This window comes from Monomorium pharaonis, chromosome 3 (assembly GCF_013373865.1).
Source record: "Monomorium pharaonis isolate MP-MQ-018 chromosome 3, ASM1337386v2, whole genome shotgun sequence".
In the NCBI taxonomy this organism is placed as follows: Eukaryota; Metazoa; Arthropoda; class Insecta; order Hymenoptera; family Formicidae; genus Monomorium; species Monomorium pharaonis.
In genome coordinates this window covers 27,237,797-27,255,235 of record NC_050469.1, presented here as the reverse complement: position 1 = coordinate 27,255,235, position 17,439 = coordinate 27,237,797, and the positions used below count along the sequence as shown (strand labels likewise).

General features: G+C 33.4%; 1 protein-coding gene across 2 annotated transcripts; it reads right to left on the bottom strand.

Moving 5' to 3' along the window:
• Nucleotides 1-397: 397 nt before the first annotated feature.
• On the bottom strand, nt 398-5,865 carry LOC105834746 (protein lifeguard 1). 2 transcript variants are annotated; one of them, XM_012677437.3, is made up of 6 exons: nt 5,632-5,865; nt 3,164-3,230; nt 2,450-2,563; nt 2,000-2,177; nt 1,647-1,917; nt 398-1,518 (listed from the first exon to the last, which is right to left on the bottom strand). In XM_012677437.3, the coding sequence occupies exons 2-6, from the start codon at nt 3,210-3,212 to the stop codon at nt 1,159-1,161; spliced, it is 972 nt and encodes a 323-aa protein (XP_012532891.1). In that variant the 5' UTR covers nt 3,213-3,230; nt 5,632-5,865; the 3' UTR covers nt 398-1,158. The 2 variants fall into 2 exon arrangements, with proteins under 2 accessions (XP_012532891.1, XP_028049803.1); XM_028194002.2 differs by lacking the exon at nt 3,164-3,230.
• Between the last annotated feature and the right edge of the window lie 11,574 nt (nt 5,866-17,439).

Sequence of the window (17,439 nt, the reverse complement as noted above, 5' to 3'; positions counted from 1 at the left end):
CTCAACATACCTCTTGCAGAGAATGAGTTTGCATATTTGTTAATGCAAAGTTGCAGATAAGTAGAATTAGTAGTAATTATATGCAAATACTTTATACGTTAAAGTAATACCTATACATATGTGTTACGCATATTATTCAAATTAGATTCCAATTTTCTTAGAAATGCTAAAAAAACTTCGAATTTTCAGAGATGCTAGATAAACTGCATTAGTAATAAAAATGATATAATTATTATCCAATTATTTCTTTTGAGCTATAGCAGATGACGTTAAAATCAGAATCATGTTACATAACATTACGCGGAAATAGTCTTGTCATGATGTAGTATTAACATGTTTGTCAAAAAAGTCACAACATAGTTACACAATCATTTGGAATCGAAAGAAAGGTTATAAATACCAGAGAAGTAAATCGTTTTATTATTCAAATTTGAACAAAGAATAAACACAATCTCAACTTTTTCTACATGTATGTTTATGTAGGCAACAAGGTACAAGCGTCTCTTAAGTTGCCTGGAGTTACACACAGTCAAGTCCAGATAATACAATATTATAACTAATGTTTTATTTTTATTATACTATATGACATATATTTATAACAATTATGCATTAATAATTGGTTTTACGCACTTTTAATTAGATGTGTACATACATTCATCGATTATAATAGAGAAATCTAAGTCTTTTAAAGAGATAAAAAATAAAGCATATGCAAAATTGATCGTTGCTTTTATTAATAAACTGGTGGGACAATTATTCAAGATGATACAAACAAAAAAAGACTAATCATTTTTATAACAATAATAATGACAATGACATACTATTCTACACATTAGTAGTTACAAGAATTTATATTTAGTTTTCTCCCAAAAATATCGGGAAATGCTTTACTGTATTATGCCTTATGGAACTAGACAAAAGGCTTCAAATACAAGCGTGCTCTTTGTGTATATTAATATTCGAAAATTTGTAAAAGCTATCTTCGTAGAAATTAAAGTCTTGCCAATATGCCTCTTCGTACTTCACTGTTTATTCGCCTACAGTGCGCTCTCAGGATAATAACTGCGGAGAGCCAGAGCAGGACGGCGATAAGTAAAAACTGACTGTATATTTCTTAGTAATTATAACACAAGTCAGAAATATCATAATTGACATCAATTAGTCTCGCGAAGCGCCAATGATAGTTAAAATGTACAGGAAGATGTTGACGACATCCAAATATAGACTTAACGCAGCGAAAATATATTCTTCTGGTGAAATAGAATATTTATGTTTTCCGCCGATCATCATTTGCGTGTCGTATATCAAATATAGAGAGAATATCAGCGCGCCGAGTGCGGCGTAAACCAAGGTAATAATTTTTCCCTTCCAGATAATCGCGATTATACCAAAAATCATTAAGATAAGCACGGCGACGAACAAAACACTGTGCAATCCGGTAAAATCAATTTTCGTCTGAAATGCGAATATCGTCAATCCTAAACAAACCGCTGCTGTAATTCCAACGGCTAGCATTACCTGCAAAAGTATCTCTATGTAGATATGTTAAGTTTGTTACGTGCTATAACTTGTATAATTGTAGTCAAAAGTTTTATTTATACACTTATATAGCAAATTCCAAATTAAAATAATTTCGGTTAACTTACTTCATCAGACTTGTACGTTGATGCAGCTGTAGCCAGCAAGAAAGCCTCCGCAATTGTAAACAGGAACAAGAATATGAAGTTCATTGGAGCCTTACGTCTCACGTTGGTACAGCAAGCCATGCATATGATCAGAACAATAGTTACGACAAAAGAAATCCAAAATAATTCTGTGTGTCTCTGAACCCATCGCTGTGTTGGTTCATGGTAAAGGAAGAGAGAAATCATTCCGAGTGTGAGGACCAACTGGCACATTAGGATGCTGTATACTTTCCTATATAAGAAAAATACACATTTAATGCAAACACTCATCCTATACTTTGAAACCTATTAAATTTCAAAAGTCTAATAATTACCTAATGAAACCATTCCTGATAGTTTTATCACTGAACTCAAATCCTTTGACCTCATCCTGCATAGGATCTTCTCCATAACCGGAACCATACATTCCTGGGTGGCCTTGTGGAGGTATTCCTCCAAATTCTGGACCAATTGGCGGCGGTGGACCACTCGGTGGAGGTATAAATCCTGGACCTATAAAAAATAGTAATACTTGATAAACAAATAATTATGATAATTTCGTAGTTTAACATTTAGAAGTAGCATTTTTTATTCAGTAAATAACCAAGCGAATTGGATATAAAGAAAATACTGAAAAATCTAATATTTCCTTACGAAGGAAATAATTGAGAAAAAGTAAGACAATTTTAGAATTTTATCTTTTGCATAAGAAATAGAATAAAAAACGGTCAATAAAGACCGTTCGATTCTTCTGATACTAAATAACATTCTCAAGTTGTATCTACCTGGTGGATTTCCACCGGAGTAAGGTGGAGGATATCCCGGAGCTTGCCCTGGAGGATATGGATAGCCTTCCTGCGGTGGAGGATACCCTGGATTTTGAGGATACGGATATGGACCTGCACAGTCAAATGTGAGACACGTAAATATCAATGTTATAATATAATATGCATGTAACCTCGATATCCAATAAGGCTTATTAAGCATAATTTAAAGAACTCTGTGCAGTAACAGCAGCCACTATTTTTACATACATAGTGCGCGTTTTATGCTTTTGTAAAATTAAATTTCCATGACTATATGTGCGTGCGTGCGCGGGCGCGCGCGCGGTGTGTGTGTGTGTGTGTGTGTGCGCGTGTGTGCGCAGTTGGCTTCTTGACGACACTAATTACACCTGACAGAATCTGCTACAATGTGATACATGAGTACAATGTAATACATAACTAATTAGAGAGCCCTATTGATGATAATCAGTACTTTAACATGTTACTGCAAGATTTATTAATAATTTCCATTATTCTAAAGAGTATTGTTAAGTAAAAATGATTATATTGACAATGTGCTTTCGAATGTAAGACATGATATATCCATTTAAGCAAATAATTATACTAACTGCTGATTAAACGATTTGTGACATGAACTGAGTATAACACAATTAAAATAATGAAATATAGTAATGTGAAAAATATATTAAAAAACAGAAGGAAAAAGATCAGAACCTTGTTGCCCTGGATAGAACCCTGCACCAGGTGCTTGCCAAGTAGTCATCTTTTGGTTTTGTTTTAGCTGAAAAAAAACCTATTATTATAACTAGGCCTTTGTGGAAAAAAAGAACATCAATGGAAAAAACTTTGATCAACAAATGTATATTGGCAATCTTTAAGACGTGTAATATGTGAACTTATTAAAATAAATTTATCCTTTACTTGTCTTACATTAACAGTATAAATTTTATATCAAATCTTTATTTAAAAAAGATACAAGTAAATTATTAAAATAAAAACAATAACAGATACAAAGGTATTATAGTTTTATTAAAAGATAAATTTTATACTTTCTTTAATTTTTATACTATTAATTTGCAATTTTTTACCTAAAAATCTTATATTAATTTATTAATTATTTATAATTCTTTTTAGTCTTTTCAAACACACGAAATGCTTATAAAAAATATAGAAACAATGTTAGAGACACAATAGAATTAAAAAGGTTAATGTTTCACACTTTTTATATACTCAAGGAATCATGTATAAACACCTGAAAAAAATGTATATTTGTCCTACTAAACTTGTGGACCTCTGACATTTACAACTATAATTTATGAAAGATCTACATTACCTTGCAGTTGTGTTTATATCATTTCTCTTACATGCATACATATCTCTTGAAAAATTGTTATCTTTCTTGAGAAGAGAGATAAAAATCAACATAATGACATGTCATCAACTCATGTAATCAACTAATTACTCATAATTAGATTAAAAATTTTGACAATGGCAATCGTTAATTAAACAAAAACTATTCTTCAATTAATTTTAAGCATGTCATTATCTTGCAACAATCAATAATACTATATATCAATAAGTATAATAATATGTTAGAGAGAATATTGCCAATAAAAGCTAGCACTGGATATTTATGTGCAAGAACTTTATTTTGGTGATGTTAAAGGCATTACAACACAATTGCAAATATGTATCAGGTACGCAAACTCTGTGAGTTTTGATTCACATTTTGAGTCTTCTTTGGTGCAAAGTATAAAAATGTAGGATTGTCTGTAGTCACAAGTTACGTCATCTTCCAAAGATGTAAAAGCAGATGTCAAAAATGTAAAGGTTCTAATTTCATTCTAAATTCATTGTCAATCATGAAATAATGGTCATTAAAATTAAAAGACAGAAAAAAGGTGAACTGTGTTGTAGACCTGTGAAGATATGATTTTGTTAGTGTCAAACAATGAAATGATCTCTCTTATTGACAATATTCTCCCTGTATTATTTGAATTATTAAAGCCTTATTAACTGTTTTGTAATTTATCAATGAGTAAAGACACAAAATAAATTACCTCTATTACATACAGTTAGTAAATTACACAATGTACAAATATTAACACATTGTTATTGTTATTATTAAATATATTGATTCATATTAGCTGTTTGTCTCTCAAAAGAAAAGGACTTATATCATACTACATATAGACATACAATGATAAACGATACTTATCACTTGCAAGATTGCACTTTGCAGCAAGCAGCAGTTTAAATGTTTACGGTAATAACGCAGGAACAGGCTTCGTTTTGTTACTCGCGGAAATGCTATTATATTAGCGAAACAGAAAATGTTTAGATTACCGAAGACCTTCTGCTTTTTTTCCGTTACTATAGGATTAAACGCTGTTTCCAGATAACAGGCGATAACTTGCGATACTCGCGTTTATCGCGATTAACTGCGAAGTCCAAATTTATCAAATGTTTCTTCGAACGATCGTCAGCCTGTATATTATTCCGATTGTAGGAAATGTCGTTTCTAAGTAACAAGCGATAGACTGTAGTTGTATTTCAACAATGTATCGTTTAAATCTTTCTGAAAAATTTACGCGTTATGCGCGCGCGTTGCATATACACATATAAGTACATATATGTATATGTATATGTGTGTGCATGTGTGTAACACACACACGCGCACGCGATATATATATATATATATATATATATCGTATTAGTCATCGCAATACATCAATACTCAAGTGTAGACACGACATTGTAGCAAGTATTAGATAAAAAAAGAAAAGAAAAGAAAAGAAAAAAGAGAATCTCCAGTTTGAAGATTGGAACATTTCGAATCGACAGAGCGGCGCTACACAGTGCATCTGGATCGATTTCTCGCGACGGCAAGGTCACGCTTATTATCAGGCCGCGGTATATAATCTATAATCTCGTGTTTATGACGGACGGTGAATTGTGGGTCAGCGTTTCTTCCGCGAGCCCATCGCGGCAGACGCCGCGAATTAAAGGGACGGAGTTCGTGCGCGAGGCATACCGGTCGCGAGACCGGAAGGAAGGAACGCGGGAATCGCGTAAGGTAAATATACGTCAGTTCGATGCGTCACCCGTCGTCCTTTCCGGAAATAGTTCGCAATCGATAACCTGCCGTGCCCTTCCCGTCGAATATTGCGATGTGTATTTACCTCGTTTCACACGCGCGGGTCCTCGTTGTCCTCGTCACTCGTGTCCACGGTTACCAGCTGCGTATAGACGCACACGTAATATGTGGAACGCGATGGATGACAATCGGTCTCGGTTTATTCGGCCGGACAAGTCGGACGACGCAGTCGCACGCAACGCACCTCACGCGCCGTGACGAACGCCCGATGATCACCAACCCGCGTTCACACCGCGTTTCGACTGAAGTGCGCCACCGAATCCGCAAACAACGCGAAGTAAGCCGATAGTCACAGCCTGGGGAGTGTCGTGGGGCGCTTGCGTGTTGCGCGCATCTTCGCCCACGTTGCCGTCACGAAAAGTTCCCGGCCGATTGTTTCCGGTTTGGATTTTTTCGTTGAGTTTTGAGAAACAGCGCCGGAACAATAATCGCGCGCAAAAAATAATAATAAATAAAATTCTAAATCACGATGAAAATTTATATGTACGGCAAAGATGAAATTTCCCTCTATGTTTTAGTATTACATTTCAGCGATAGTACCTCGAGACAGTAGTACTTATAAAGACGATCATAAATACATATAAAATTGAACTATAAAATATCACCCTTTCTCATTTTACTTACAAAACTCGTCACAGAGATTAATACTGTCTTGGTAATATTGCATATGAGAAAAAATAACTGAAAAGAAGATTACATATATTGATGCAATATTATTAAAAATAAGTTTAGCCGTAGATAAATTCTCATGCATTTTCTCTTAGTAAATCATTATAATATTTTTATCGACAATGAGAAGTTCATATGTCTGTAATAAAAGAAAATAAAGTAATAATAGCACACACAGTTAAATTAGACAATAATAATTAAATTATATACTAAATATTATTAATAAAAAATATAATAATAAAATATTAACATAAAAAAATATAAGTTTTGAATATTATTTTAATTAATTATTAATAAATCTTTTTAGAAATATTTTTAGAAGTATTTATTTCTAAAGTTATTAGAAAAAATATATATGTATATGCGTTTCGACAGAGAGGAACCTGAGAGCGATCATCGCGTCGTTTTAAGTGTTTTCATCCATCAGCGCCTCTACGTGCACAAAATGTGCACATTGAACTATGTAGTCAAATATCTATGAATCCCGTAGGTAATGTGCATGACTTTTTGGGTCTCTTCTATGCTATGTCCACGTTTATTTGGTTCTGTTTCATGCTATACCCGTAAATTTTACAATTATATGCATTCATATTTTAAATCTGTTTTATGCAAATGTGCATAATCATGTTCTATAAATGTGCAATACCACATTTACATGATATAAATTCAATTAATTGATTTGATAAAAATTCACTCACCGATTACTGTCGTTGCTCCTGCTGCTGCTGCTACATTCCTTTTCCGGAATACCGAGTCGCTCCATGGATGCCGCTTTCTGCTGACATCATCCTGCTATTTTGAATCGAACCGCACATTAATAAAATTTACTTATTTAGTTTTAAAATTTAATAATTAAAATTAATACGAGTAATGAAATAATGTTTATTTTGGAAAATATATTATAGACTACGTATGCATACGAGCCGTTTGCAAATGGTCCAAATAAAAAAAATATAAGAGTAAAATTAATTGATAAATTAACTGATAAATTTAGATTCTACGGACAATAATAAAAATGTGCCTATTAATACAAGTACATCTAAAGGTATTTAAATTTATTGATTTAGATAATGATTAATTATTGAGTCATTTTTAATAGAATATTAGTAAACGAATTTGTCAAATTATATTTAGTAAAGGAAGACGAAGTATAAAACAGCCATTCAATAGCTGAAAATAAGTCGAGAATCATGGACTAACGTATTAAGAAATTGGAACTTAACTTATAATTTTCGACAAAAAGCACTACTGATCCGAAAGGTGAAAAAGAAAACCACTTTTGCTAACGGATTATTTTTTCCAATGGAAAGATTTTGTCTTCGCTTCAAGGGTATACTCTTGTAAGTCTATTAAATATTTTAATTTTATTATATTTAATATATTTATTGAAAATAATATAATATATTATATTTAATATATTTTATTATATTTAATTTTTACTCAGCCGCTCAATAAGTGCTGTCATTGGAAAAAAGCACGGTAAAGGAAATAAATAATTAAAATATTTAAAATCCCGGACGCACATAATTCTCCCGGACAAGTTTTCAATGCTTTGAAAAATCCCTCTGGACGTTTCCGAATGCCTTAAAAAAGAGGACAATGTCTGGGAAAAAGAGGACGAATGGCAACCCTAATTACAACAGATTGTAAAACCTATTAAGAATTTAGTATTTTGTATGGAGTATTTTTTATTTAGTATTTAGTACTTAATATAAGTAGGTAGACAGTTTCATTAATAAAACAATTTTTTCTTAAATGATAAAGTAGATCTACAGCGGAGTTGAAACTGGTCTTAATATACATATAACATAGATATATGTATGTGGAAAAATAGTATCTAAAGGTAATTATTACACGCAATCAAATTTTATTAATTTTTTAAACAAATATTTAATTAAAAAATAAAATAGTTTATGACAGTTAAATAATCTCGACATAGTGGTCATTACACATCTATCGATATTACGTTCGCCTCAGCTGACGGCAGTAAGCGACCTAAATGCTTATGGACCGTCCAACTTACGTCACGTCTCAGTCCGAACTTTGCCTACGTACAAATGCCGAGTAACTATCGTGAACAAAAAATTTATTTTATTAATCATTTTTTGGGACAACTAATATCTGTCTTAAAAAAACTTCATAAATCGCAGTTTATCTGATTTGTTAACATGGTATGTTAACATATACACATAGTAAAAGTTAATATACAAAATTTAAAAAAAAACTTCATGCAAAGTTTATGCAGAATTCATACAAAATTTATTCAAAATTTATAGAAAATTCGTAGTTTATTCCTAAAAAATTTTTAATTCTTTTAAATTTTTTATAAAATTTTTATTCATTTCACATTCATGAAGCAATGGAAAAAGCACTGGGGCACCAAGAGAAAAAACAATAAGTAAAACCCTATTAATTGGATGAAAAAATCGAGAACATTACAGAAAAAAGAAATAAGTACAGAGTATTTTTTAACTCAAAAATCAATAAAGATAAAACAGAATACAAAGCCCAAGCAAAAGTTAAAAGAAAGATTGTCAAGAAAAAAAACGAAGCATGGGAAACAAAATGTAACAGGATTAATTCCTTCCTAGAAGGACAGAAAAGTACAAAAAGCTGGATAATTATAAAATCACTACGACTGGATAAGAAAAAGGATATAATGCGCCAATTTCACTTCAGCGGTGAGTTACTTTTCAAAACTATTAAAAGAAAATAGACTAGAATTTCAGAAGTAGCAACAGCAACAGAATGTCCAAGTAATAGCATCCTCAATCAAAATAACTAAGTATAAACAAAGTCATAAAAATCTGCAAATGGTTAAAAAGCGGAAAAACACCGGCAGATCCCGGCAATATCCCTGCAGAAATAATAAAACATGAAACAAGAAAGCTTTGGCAACACATGACAAGTTTATTTCAGAAATGCATAAATGGAATGGCGGTGCCGCAAGAGTGAAAAATGTCAATAATATCAACCATCCAGAACAAGAGAAACAGAGTTGTTTAATCAATTCTAGACACAAAATTGTAAAATCTAATACTAAGGATATTATTTATGAAATGTGACGACAATGCGTAGTCGGATCGAAGAGAAACAGGTGTGATAATGTGGCCTCTCCATTAAAATAGCTTGTAATTATTATGTTAAATTTTTAAACACAAAAAGTAAAAATTTTTCCGTATTTACAAATAAAAGATTAAACTTTTTATTTGCATATTGAGCATCTTTTAATCTTTTAACATTTTTTTACTCCTATCGTCGGCGCCGTATTTGCGAGAGGTAAAGTGCAAACAGTTTCGATTATTTTTTGACAGTTCTCAATAGTTCTCGCATAGTTCCAACCTATTCCATGCGTTTTAATAACAATTCCGTCAATTAATTATTTTTTAACAATTTTCTATTTCCACTCCTGTCACTGCATTCAGCAGAGTTAACTCTGCTGAATGCAGTGCCGACGGTAAGAGTAAAAAAATGTTAAAAAATAATTAATTAACCAAATTATTATTAAAACGCATGAAATGGTCGGGGCTATGTGAAAACTAGTGAAAACTATTGCAGAAATAATGATCGACTCTGTTTGCATCTCATACCTCTGATGAATGCAGTGACAGGAGTCGAAATAGAAAATTGTGAAAAAATAATTAATTAACGGAATTGTTAGTGAAACCTACGAAATAGGTTGAAACTGTGCGAGAACTACTGAGAACTGTAAAAAAAGTGATCGAAACAGCACTTTGCGTCTCGCGAATACTGTGCCGACGGCAGGAGAAAAAAGTTTAGAAAAATAATTAATTAATAAAATTATTTATCAAAACGCATGGAAATGGTCGAGGCTATGTGAAAACTAGTGAAAACTATTGCAGAAATAATGATCGACTCTGTTTGCATCTCATACCTCTGATGAATGCAGTGACAGGAGTCGAAATAGAAAATTGTGAAAAAATAATTAATTAACGGAATTGTTAGTGAAACCTACGAAATAGGTCGAAACTGTGCGAGAACTACTGAGAACTGTAAAAAAAGTGATCGAAACAGCACTTTGCGTCTCGCGAATACTGTGCCGACGGCAGGAGAAAAAAGTTTAGAAAAATAATTAATTAATAAAATTATTTATCAAAACGCATGGAAATGGTCGAGGCTATGTGAAAACTAGTGAAAACTATTGCAGAAATAATGATCGACTCTGTTTGCATCTCATACCTCTGATGAATGCAGTGACAGGAGTCGAAATAGAAAATTGTGAAAAAATAATTAATTAACGGAATTGTTAGTGAAACCTACGAAATAGGTCGAAACTGTGCGAGAACTACTGAGAACTGTAAAAAAAGTGATCGAAACAGCACTTTGCGTCTCGCGAATACTGTGCCGACGGCAGGAGAAAAAAGTTTAGAAAAATAATTAATTAATAAAATTATTTATCAAAACGCATGGAAATGGTCGAGGCTATGTGAAAACTAGTGAAAACTATTGCAGAAATAATGATCGACTCTGTTTGCATCTCATACCTCTGATGAATGCAGTGACAGGAGTCGAAATAGAAAATTGTGAAAAAATAATTAATTAACGGAATTGTTAGTGAAACCTACGAAATAGGTCGAAACTGTGCGAGAACTACTGAGAACTGTAAAAAAAGTGATCGAAACAGCACTTTGCGTCTCGCGAATACTGTGCCGACGGCAGGAGAAAAAAGTTTAGAAAAATAATTAATTAATAAAATTATTTATCAAAACGCATGGAAATGGTCGAGGCTATGTGAAAACTAGTGAAAACTATTGCAGAAATAATGATCGACTCTGTTTGCATCTCATACCTCTGATGAATGCAGTGACAGGAGTCGAAATAGAAAATTGTGAAAAAATAATTAATTAACGGAATTGTTAGTGAAACCTACGAAATAGGTCGAAACTGTGCGAGAACTACTGAGAACTGTAAAAAAAGTGATCGAAACAGCACTTTGCGTCTCGCGAATACTGCGCCGACGGCAGGAGAAAAAAGTTTAGAAAAATAATTAATTAATAAAATTATTTATCAAAACGCATGGAAATGGTCGAGGCTATGTGAAAACTAGTGAAAACTATTGCAGAAATAATGATCGACTCTGTTTGCATCTCATACCTCTGATGAATGCAGTGACAGGAGTCGAAATAGAAAATTGTGAAAAAATAATTAATTAACGGAATTGTTAGTGAAACCTACGAAATAGGTCGAAACTGTGCGAGAACTACTGAGAACTGTAAAAAAAGTGATCGAAACAGCACTTTGCGTCTCGCGAATACTGTGCCGACGGCAGGAGAAAAAAGTTTAGAAAAATAATTAATTAATAAAATTATTTATCAAAACGCATGGAAATGGTCGAGGCTATGTGAAAACTAGTGAAAACTATTGCAGAAATAATGATCGACTCTGTTTGCATCTCATACCTCTGATGAATGCAGTGACAGGAGTCGAAATAGAAAATTGTGAAAAAATAATTAATTAACGGAATTGTTAGTGAAACCTACGAAATAGGTCGAAACTGTGCGAGAACTACTGAGAACTGTAAAAAAAGTGATCGAAACAGCACTTTGCGTCTCGCGAATACTGTGCCGACGGCAGGAGAAAAAAGTTTAGAAAAATAATTAATTAATAAAATTATTTATCAAAACGCATGGAAATGGTCGAGGCTATGTGAAAACTAGTGAAAACTATTGCAGAAATAATGATCGACTCTGTTTGCATCTCATACCTCTGATGAATGCAGTGACAGGAGTCGAAATAGAAAATTGTGAAAAAATAATTAATTAACGGAATTGTTAGTGAAACCTACGAAATAGGTCGAAACTGTGCGAGAACTACTGAGAACTGTAAAAAAAGTGATCGAAACAGCACTTTGCGTCTCGCGAATACTGCGCCGACGGCAGGAGAAAAAAGTTTAGAAAAATAATTAATTAATAAAATTATTTATCAAAACGCATGGAAATGGTCGAGGCTATGTGAAAACTAGTGAAAACTATTGCAGAAATAATGATCGACTCTGTTTGCATCTCATACCTCTGATGAATGCAGTGACAGGAGTCGAAATAGAAAATTGTGAAAAAATAATTAATTAACGGAATTGTTAGTGAAACCTACGAAATAGGTCGAAACTGTGCGAGAACTACTGAGAACTGTAAAAAAAGTGATCGAAACAGCACTTTGCGTCTCGCGAATACTGTGCCGACGGCAGGAGAAAAAAGTTTAGAAAAATAATTAATTAATAAAATTATTTATCAAAACGCATGGAAATGGTCGAGGCTATGTGAAAACTAGTGAAAACTATTGCAGAAATAATGATCGACTCTGTTTGCATCTCATACCTCTGATGAATGCAGTGACAGGAGTCGAAATAGAAAATTGTGAAAAAATAATTAATTAACGGAATTGTTAGTGAAACCTACGAAATAGGTCGAAACTGTGCGAGAACTACTGAGAACTGTAAAAAAAGTGATCGAAACAGCACTTTGCGTCTCGCGAATACTGTGCCGACGGCAGGAGAAAAAAGTTTAGAAAAATAATTAATTAATAAAATTATTTATCAAAACGCATGGAAATGGTCGAGGCTATGTGAAAACTAGTGAAAACTATTGCAGAAATAATGATCGACTCTGTTTGCATCTCATACCTCTGATGAATGCAGTGACAGGAGTCGAAATAGAAAATTGTGAAAAAATAATTAATTAACGGAATTGTTAGTGAAACCTACGAAATAGGTCGAAACTGTGCGAGAACTACTGAGAACTGTAAAAAAAGTGATCGAAACAGCACTTTGCGTCTCGCGAATACTGCGCCGACGGCAGGAGAAAAAAGTTTAGAAAAATAATTAATTAATAAAATTATTTATCAAAACGCATGGAAATGGTCGAGGCTATGTGAAAACTAGTGAAAACTATTGCAGAAATAATGATCGACTCTGTTTGCATCTCATACCTCTGATGAATGCAGTGACAGGAGTCGAAATAGAAAATTGTGAAAAAATAATTAATTAACGGAATTGTTAGTGAAACCTACGAAATAGGTCGAAACTGTGCGAGAACTACTGAGAACTGTAAAAAAAGTGATCGAAACAGCACTTTGCGTCTCGCGAATACTGCGCCGACGGCAGGAGAAAAAAGTTTAGAAAAATAATTAATTAATAAAATTATTTATCAAAACGCATGGAAATGGTCGAGGCTATGTGAAAACTAGTGAAAACTATTGCAGAAATAATGATCGACTCTGTTTGCATCTCATACCTCTGATGAATGCAGTGACAGGAGTCGAAATAGAAAATTGTGAAAAAATAATTAATTAACGGAATTGTTAGTGAAACCTACGAAATAGGTCGAAACTGTGCGAGAACTACTGAGAACTGTAAAAAAAGTGATCGAAACAGCACTTTGCGTCTCGCGAATACTGCGCCGACGGCAGGAGAAAAAAGTTTAGAAAAATAATTAATTAATAAAATTATTTATCAAAACGCATGGAAATGGTCGAGGCTATGTGAAAACTAGTGAAAACTATTGCAGAAATAATGATCGACTCTGTTTGCATCTCATACCTCTGATGAATGCAGTGACAGGAGTCGAAATAGAAAATTGTGAAAAAATAATTAATTAACGGAATTGTTAGTGAAACCTACGAAATAGGTCGAAACTGTGCGAGAACTACTGAGAACTGTAAAAAAAGTGATCGAAACAGCACTTTGCGTCTCGCGAATACTGTGCCGACGGCAGGAGAAAAAAGTTTAGAAAAATAATTAATTAATAAAATTATTTATCAAAACGCATAGAAATGATCGAGGCTATGTGAAAACTAGTGAAAACTATTGCAGAAATAATGATCGACTCTGTTTGCATCTCATACCTCTGATGAATGCAGTGACAGGAGTCGAAATAGAAAATTGTGAAAAAATAATTAATTAACGGAATTGTTAGTGAAACCTACGAAATAGGTCGAAACTGTGCGAGAACTACTGAGAACTGTAAAAAAAGTGATCGAAACAGCACTTTGCGTCTCGCGAATACTGCGCCGACGGCAGGAGAAAAAAGTTTAGAAAAATAATTAATTAATAAAATTATTTATCAAAACGCATGGAAATGGTCGAGGCTATGTGAAAACTAGTGAAAACTATTGCAGAAATAATGATCGACTCTGTTTGCATCTCATACCTCTGATGAATGCAGTGACAGGAGTCGAAATAGAAAATTGTGAAAAAATAATTAATTAACGGAATTGTTAGTGAAACCTACGAAATAGGTCGAAACTGTGCGAGAACTACTGAGAACTGTAAAAAAAGTGATCGAAACAGCACTTTGCGTCTCGCGAATACTGCGCCGACGGCAGGAGAAAAAAGTTTAGAAAAATAATTAATTAATAAAATTATTTATCAAAACGCATGGAAATGGTCGAGGCTATGTGAAAACTAGTGAAAACTATTGCAGAAATAATGATCGACTCTGTTTGCATCTCATACCTCTGATGAATGCAGTGACAGGAGTCGAAATAGAAAATTGTGAAAAAATAATTAATTAACGGAATTGTTAGTGAAACCTACGAAATAGGTCGAAACTGTGCGAGAACTACTGAGAACTGTAAAAAAAGTGATCGAAACAGCACTTTGCGTCTCGCGAATACTGTGCCGACGGCAGAAGAAAAAAGTTTAGAAAAATAATTAATTAATAAAATTATTTATCAAAACGCATGGAAATGGTCGAGGCTATGTGAAAACTAGTGAAAACTATTGCAGAAATAATGATCGACTCTGTTTGCATCTCATACCTCTGATGAATGCAGTGACAGGAGTCGAAATAGAAAATTGTGAAAAAATAATTAATTAACGGAATTGTTAGTGAAACCTACGAAATAGGTCGAAACTGTGCGAGAACTACTGAGAACTGTAAAAAAAGTGATCGAAACAGCACTTTGCGTCTCGCGAATACTGCGCCGACGGCAGGAGAAAAAAGTTTAGAAAAATAATTAATTAATAAAATTATTTATCAAAACGCATGGAAATGGTCGAGGCTATGTGAAAACTAGTGAAAACTATTGCAGAAATAATGATCGACTCTGTTTGCATCTCATACCTCTGATGAATGCAGTGACAGGAGTCGAAATAGAAAATTGTGAAAAAATAATTAATTAACGGAATTGTTAGTGAAACCTACGAAATAGGTCGAAACTGTGCGAGAACTACTGAGAACTGTAAAAAAAGTGATCGAAACAGCACTTTGCGTCTCGCGAATACTGTGCCGACGGCAGGAGAAAAAAGTTTAGAAAAATAATTAATTAATAAAATTATTTATCAAAACGCATAGAAATGATCGAGGCTATGTGAAAACTAGTGAAAACTATTGCAGAAATAATGATCGACTCTGTTTGCATCTCATACCTCTGATGAATGCAGTGACAGGAGTCGAAATAGAAAATTGTGAAAAAATAATTAATTAACGGAATTGTTAGTGAAACCTACGAAATAGGTCGAAACTGTGCGAGAACTACTGAGAACTGTAAAAAAAGTGATCGAAACAGCACTTTGCGTCTCGCGAATACTGCGCCGACGGCAGGAGAAAAAAGTTTAGAAAAATAATTAATTAATAAAATTATTTATCAAAACGCATGGAAATGGTCGAGGCTATGTGAAAACTAGTGAAAACTATTGCAGAAATAATGATCGACTCTGTTTGCATCTCATACCTCTGATGAATGCAGTGACAGGAGTCGAAATAGAAAATTGTGAAAAAATAATTAATTAACGGAATTGTTAGTGAAACCTACGAAATAGGTCGAAACTGTGCGAGAACTACTGAGAACTGTAAAAAAAGTGATCGAAACAGCACTTTGCGTCTCGCGAATACTGCGCCGACGGCAGGAGAAAAAAGTTTAGAAAAATAATTAATTAATAAAATTATTTATCAAAACGCATGGAAATGGTCGAGGCTATGTGAAAACTAGTGAAAACTATTGCAGAAATAATGATCGACTCTGTTTGCATCTCATACCTCTGATGAATGCAGTGACAGGAGTCGAAATAGAAAATTGTGAAAAAATAATTAATTAACGGAATTGTTAGTGAAACCTACGAAATAGGTCGAAACTGTGCGAGAACTACTGAGAACTGTAAAAAAAGTGATCGAAACAGCACTTTGCGTCTCGCGAATACTGTGCCGACGGCAGGAGAAAAAAGTTTAGAAAAATAATTAATTAATAAAATTATTTATCAAAACGCATAGAAATGATCGAGGCTATGTGAAAACTAGTGAAAACTATTGCAGAAATAATGATCGACTCTGTTTGCATCTCATACCTCTGATGAATGCAGTGACAGGAGTCGAAATAGAAAATTGTGAAAAAATAATTAATTAACGGAATTGTTAGTGAAACCTACGAAATAGGTCGAAACTGTGCGAGAACTACTGAGAACTGTAAAAAAAGTGATCGAAACAGCACTTTGCGTCTCGCGAATACTGCGCCGACGGCAGGAGAAAAAAGTTTAGAAAAATAATTAATTAATAAAATTATTTATCAAAACGCATGGAAATGGTCGAGGCTATGTGAAAACTAGTGAAAACTATTGCAGAAATAATGATCGACTCTGTTTGCATCTCATACCTCTGATGAATGCAGTGACAGGAGTCGAAATAGAAAATTGTGAAAAAATAATTAATTAACGGAATTGTTAGTGAAACCTACGAAATAGGTCGAAACTGTGCGAGAACTACTGAGAACTGTAAAAAAAGTGATCGAAACAGCACTTTGCGTCTCGCGAATACTGTGCCGACGGCAGGAGAAAAAAGTTTAGAAAAATAATTAATTAATAAAATTATTTATCAAAACGCATGGAAATGGTCGAGGCTATGTGAAAACTAGTGAAAACTATTGCAGAAATAATGATCGACTCTGTTTGCATCTCATACCTCTGATGAATGCAGTGACAGGAGTCGAAATAGAAAATTGTGAAAAAATAATTAATTAACGGAATTGTTAGTGAAACCTACGAAATAGGTCGAAACTGTGCGAGAACTACTGAGAACTGTAAAAAAAGTGATCGAAACAGCACTTTGCGTCTCGCGAATACTGCGCCGACGGCAGGAGAAAAAAGTTTAGAAAAATAATTAATTAATAAAATTATTTATCAAAACGCATGGAAATGGTCGAGGCTATGTGAAAA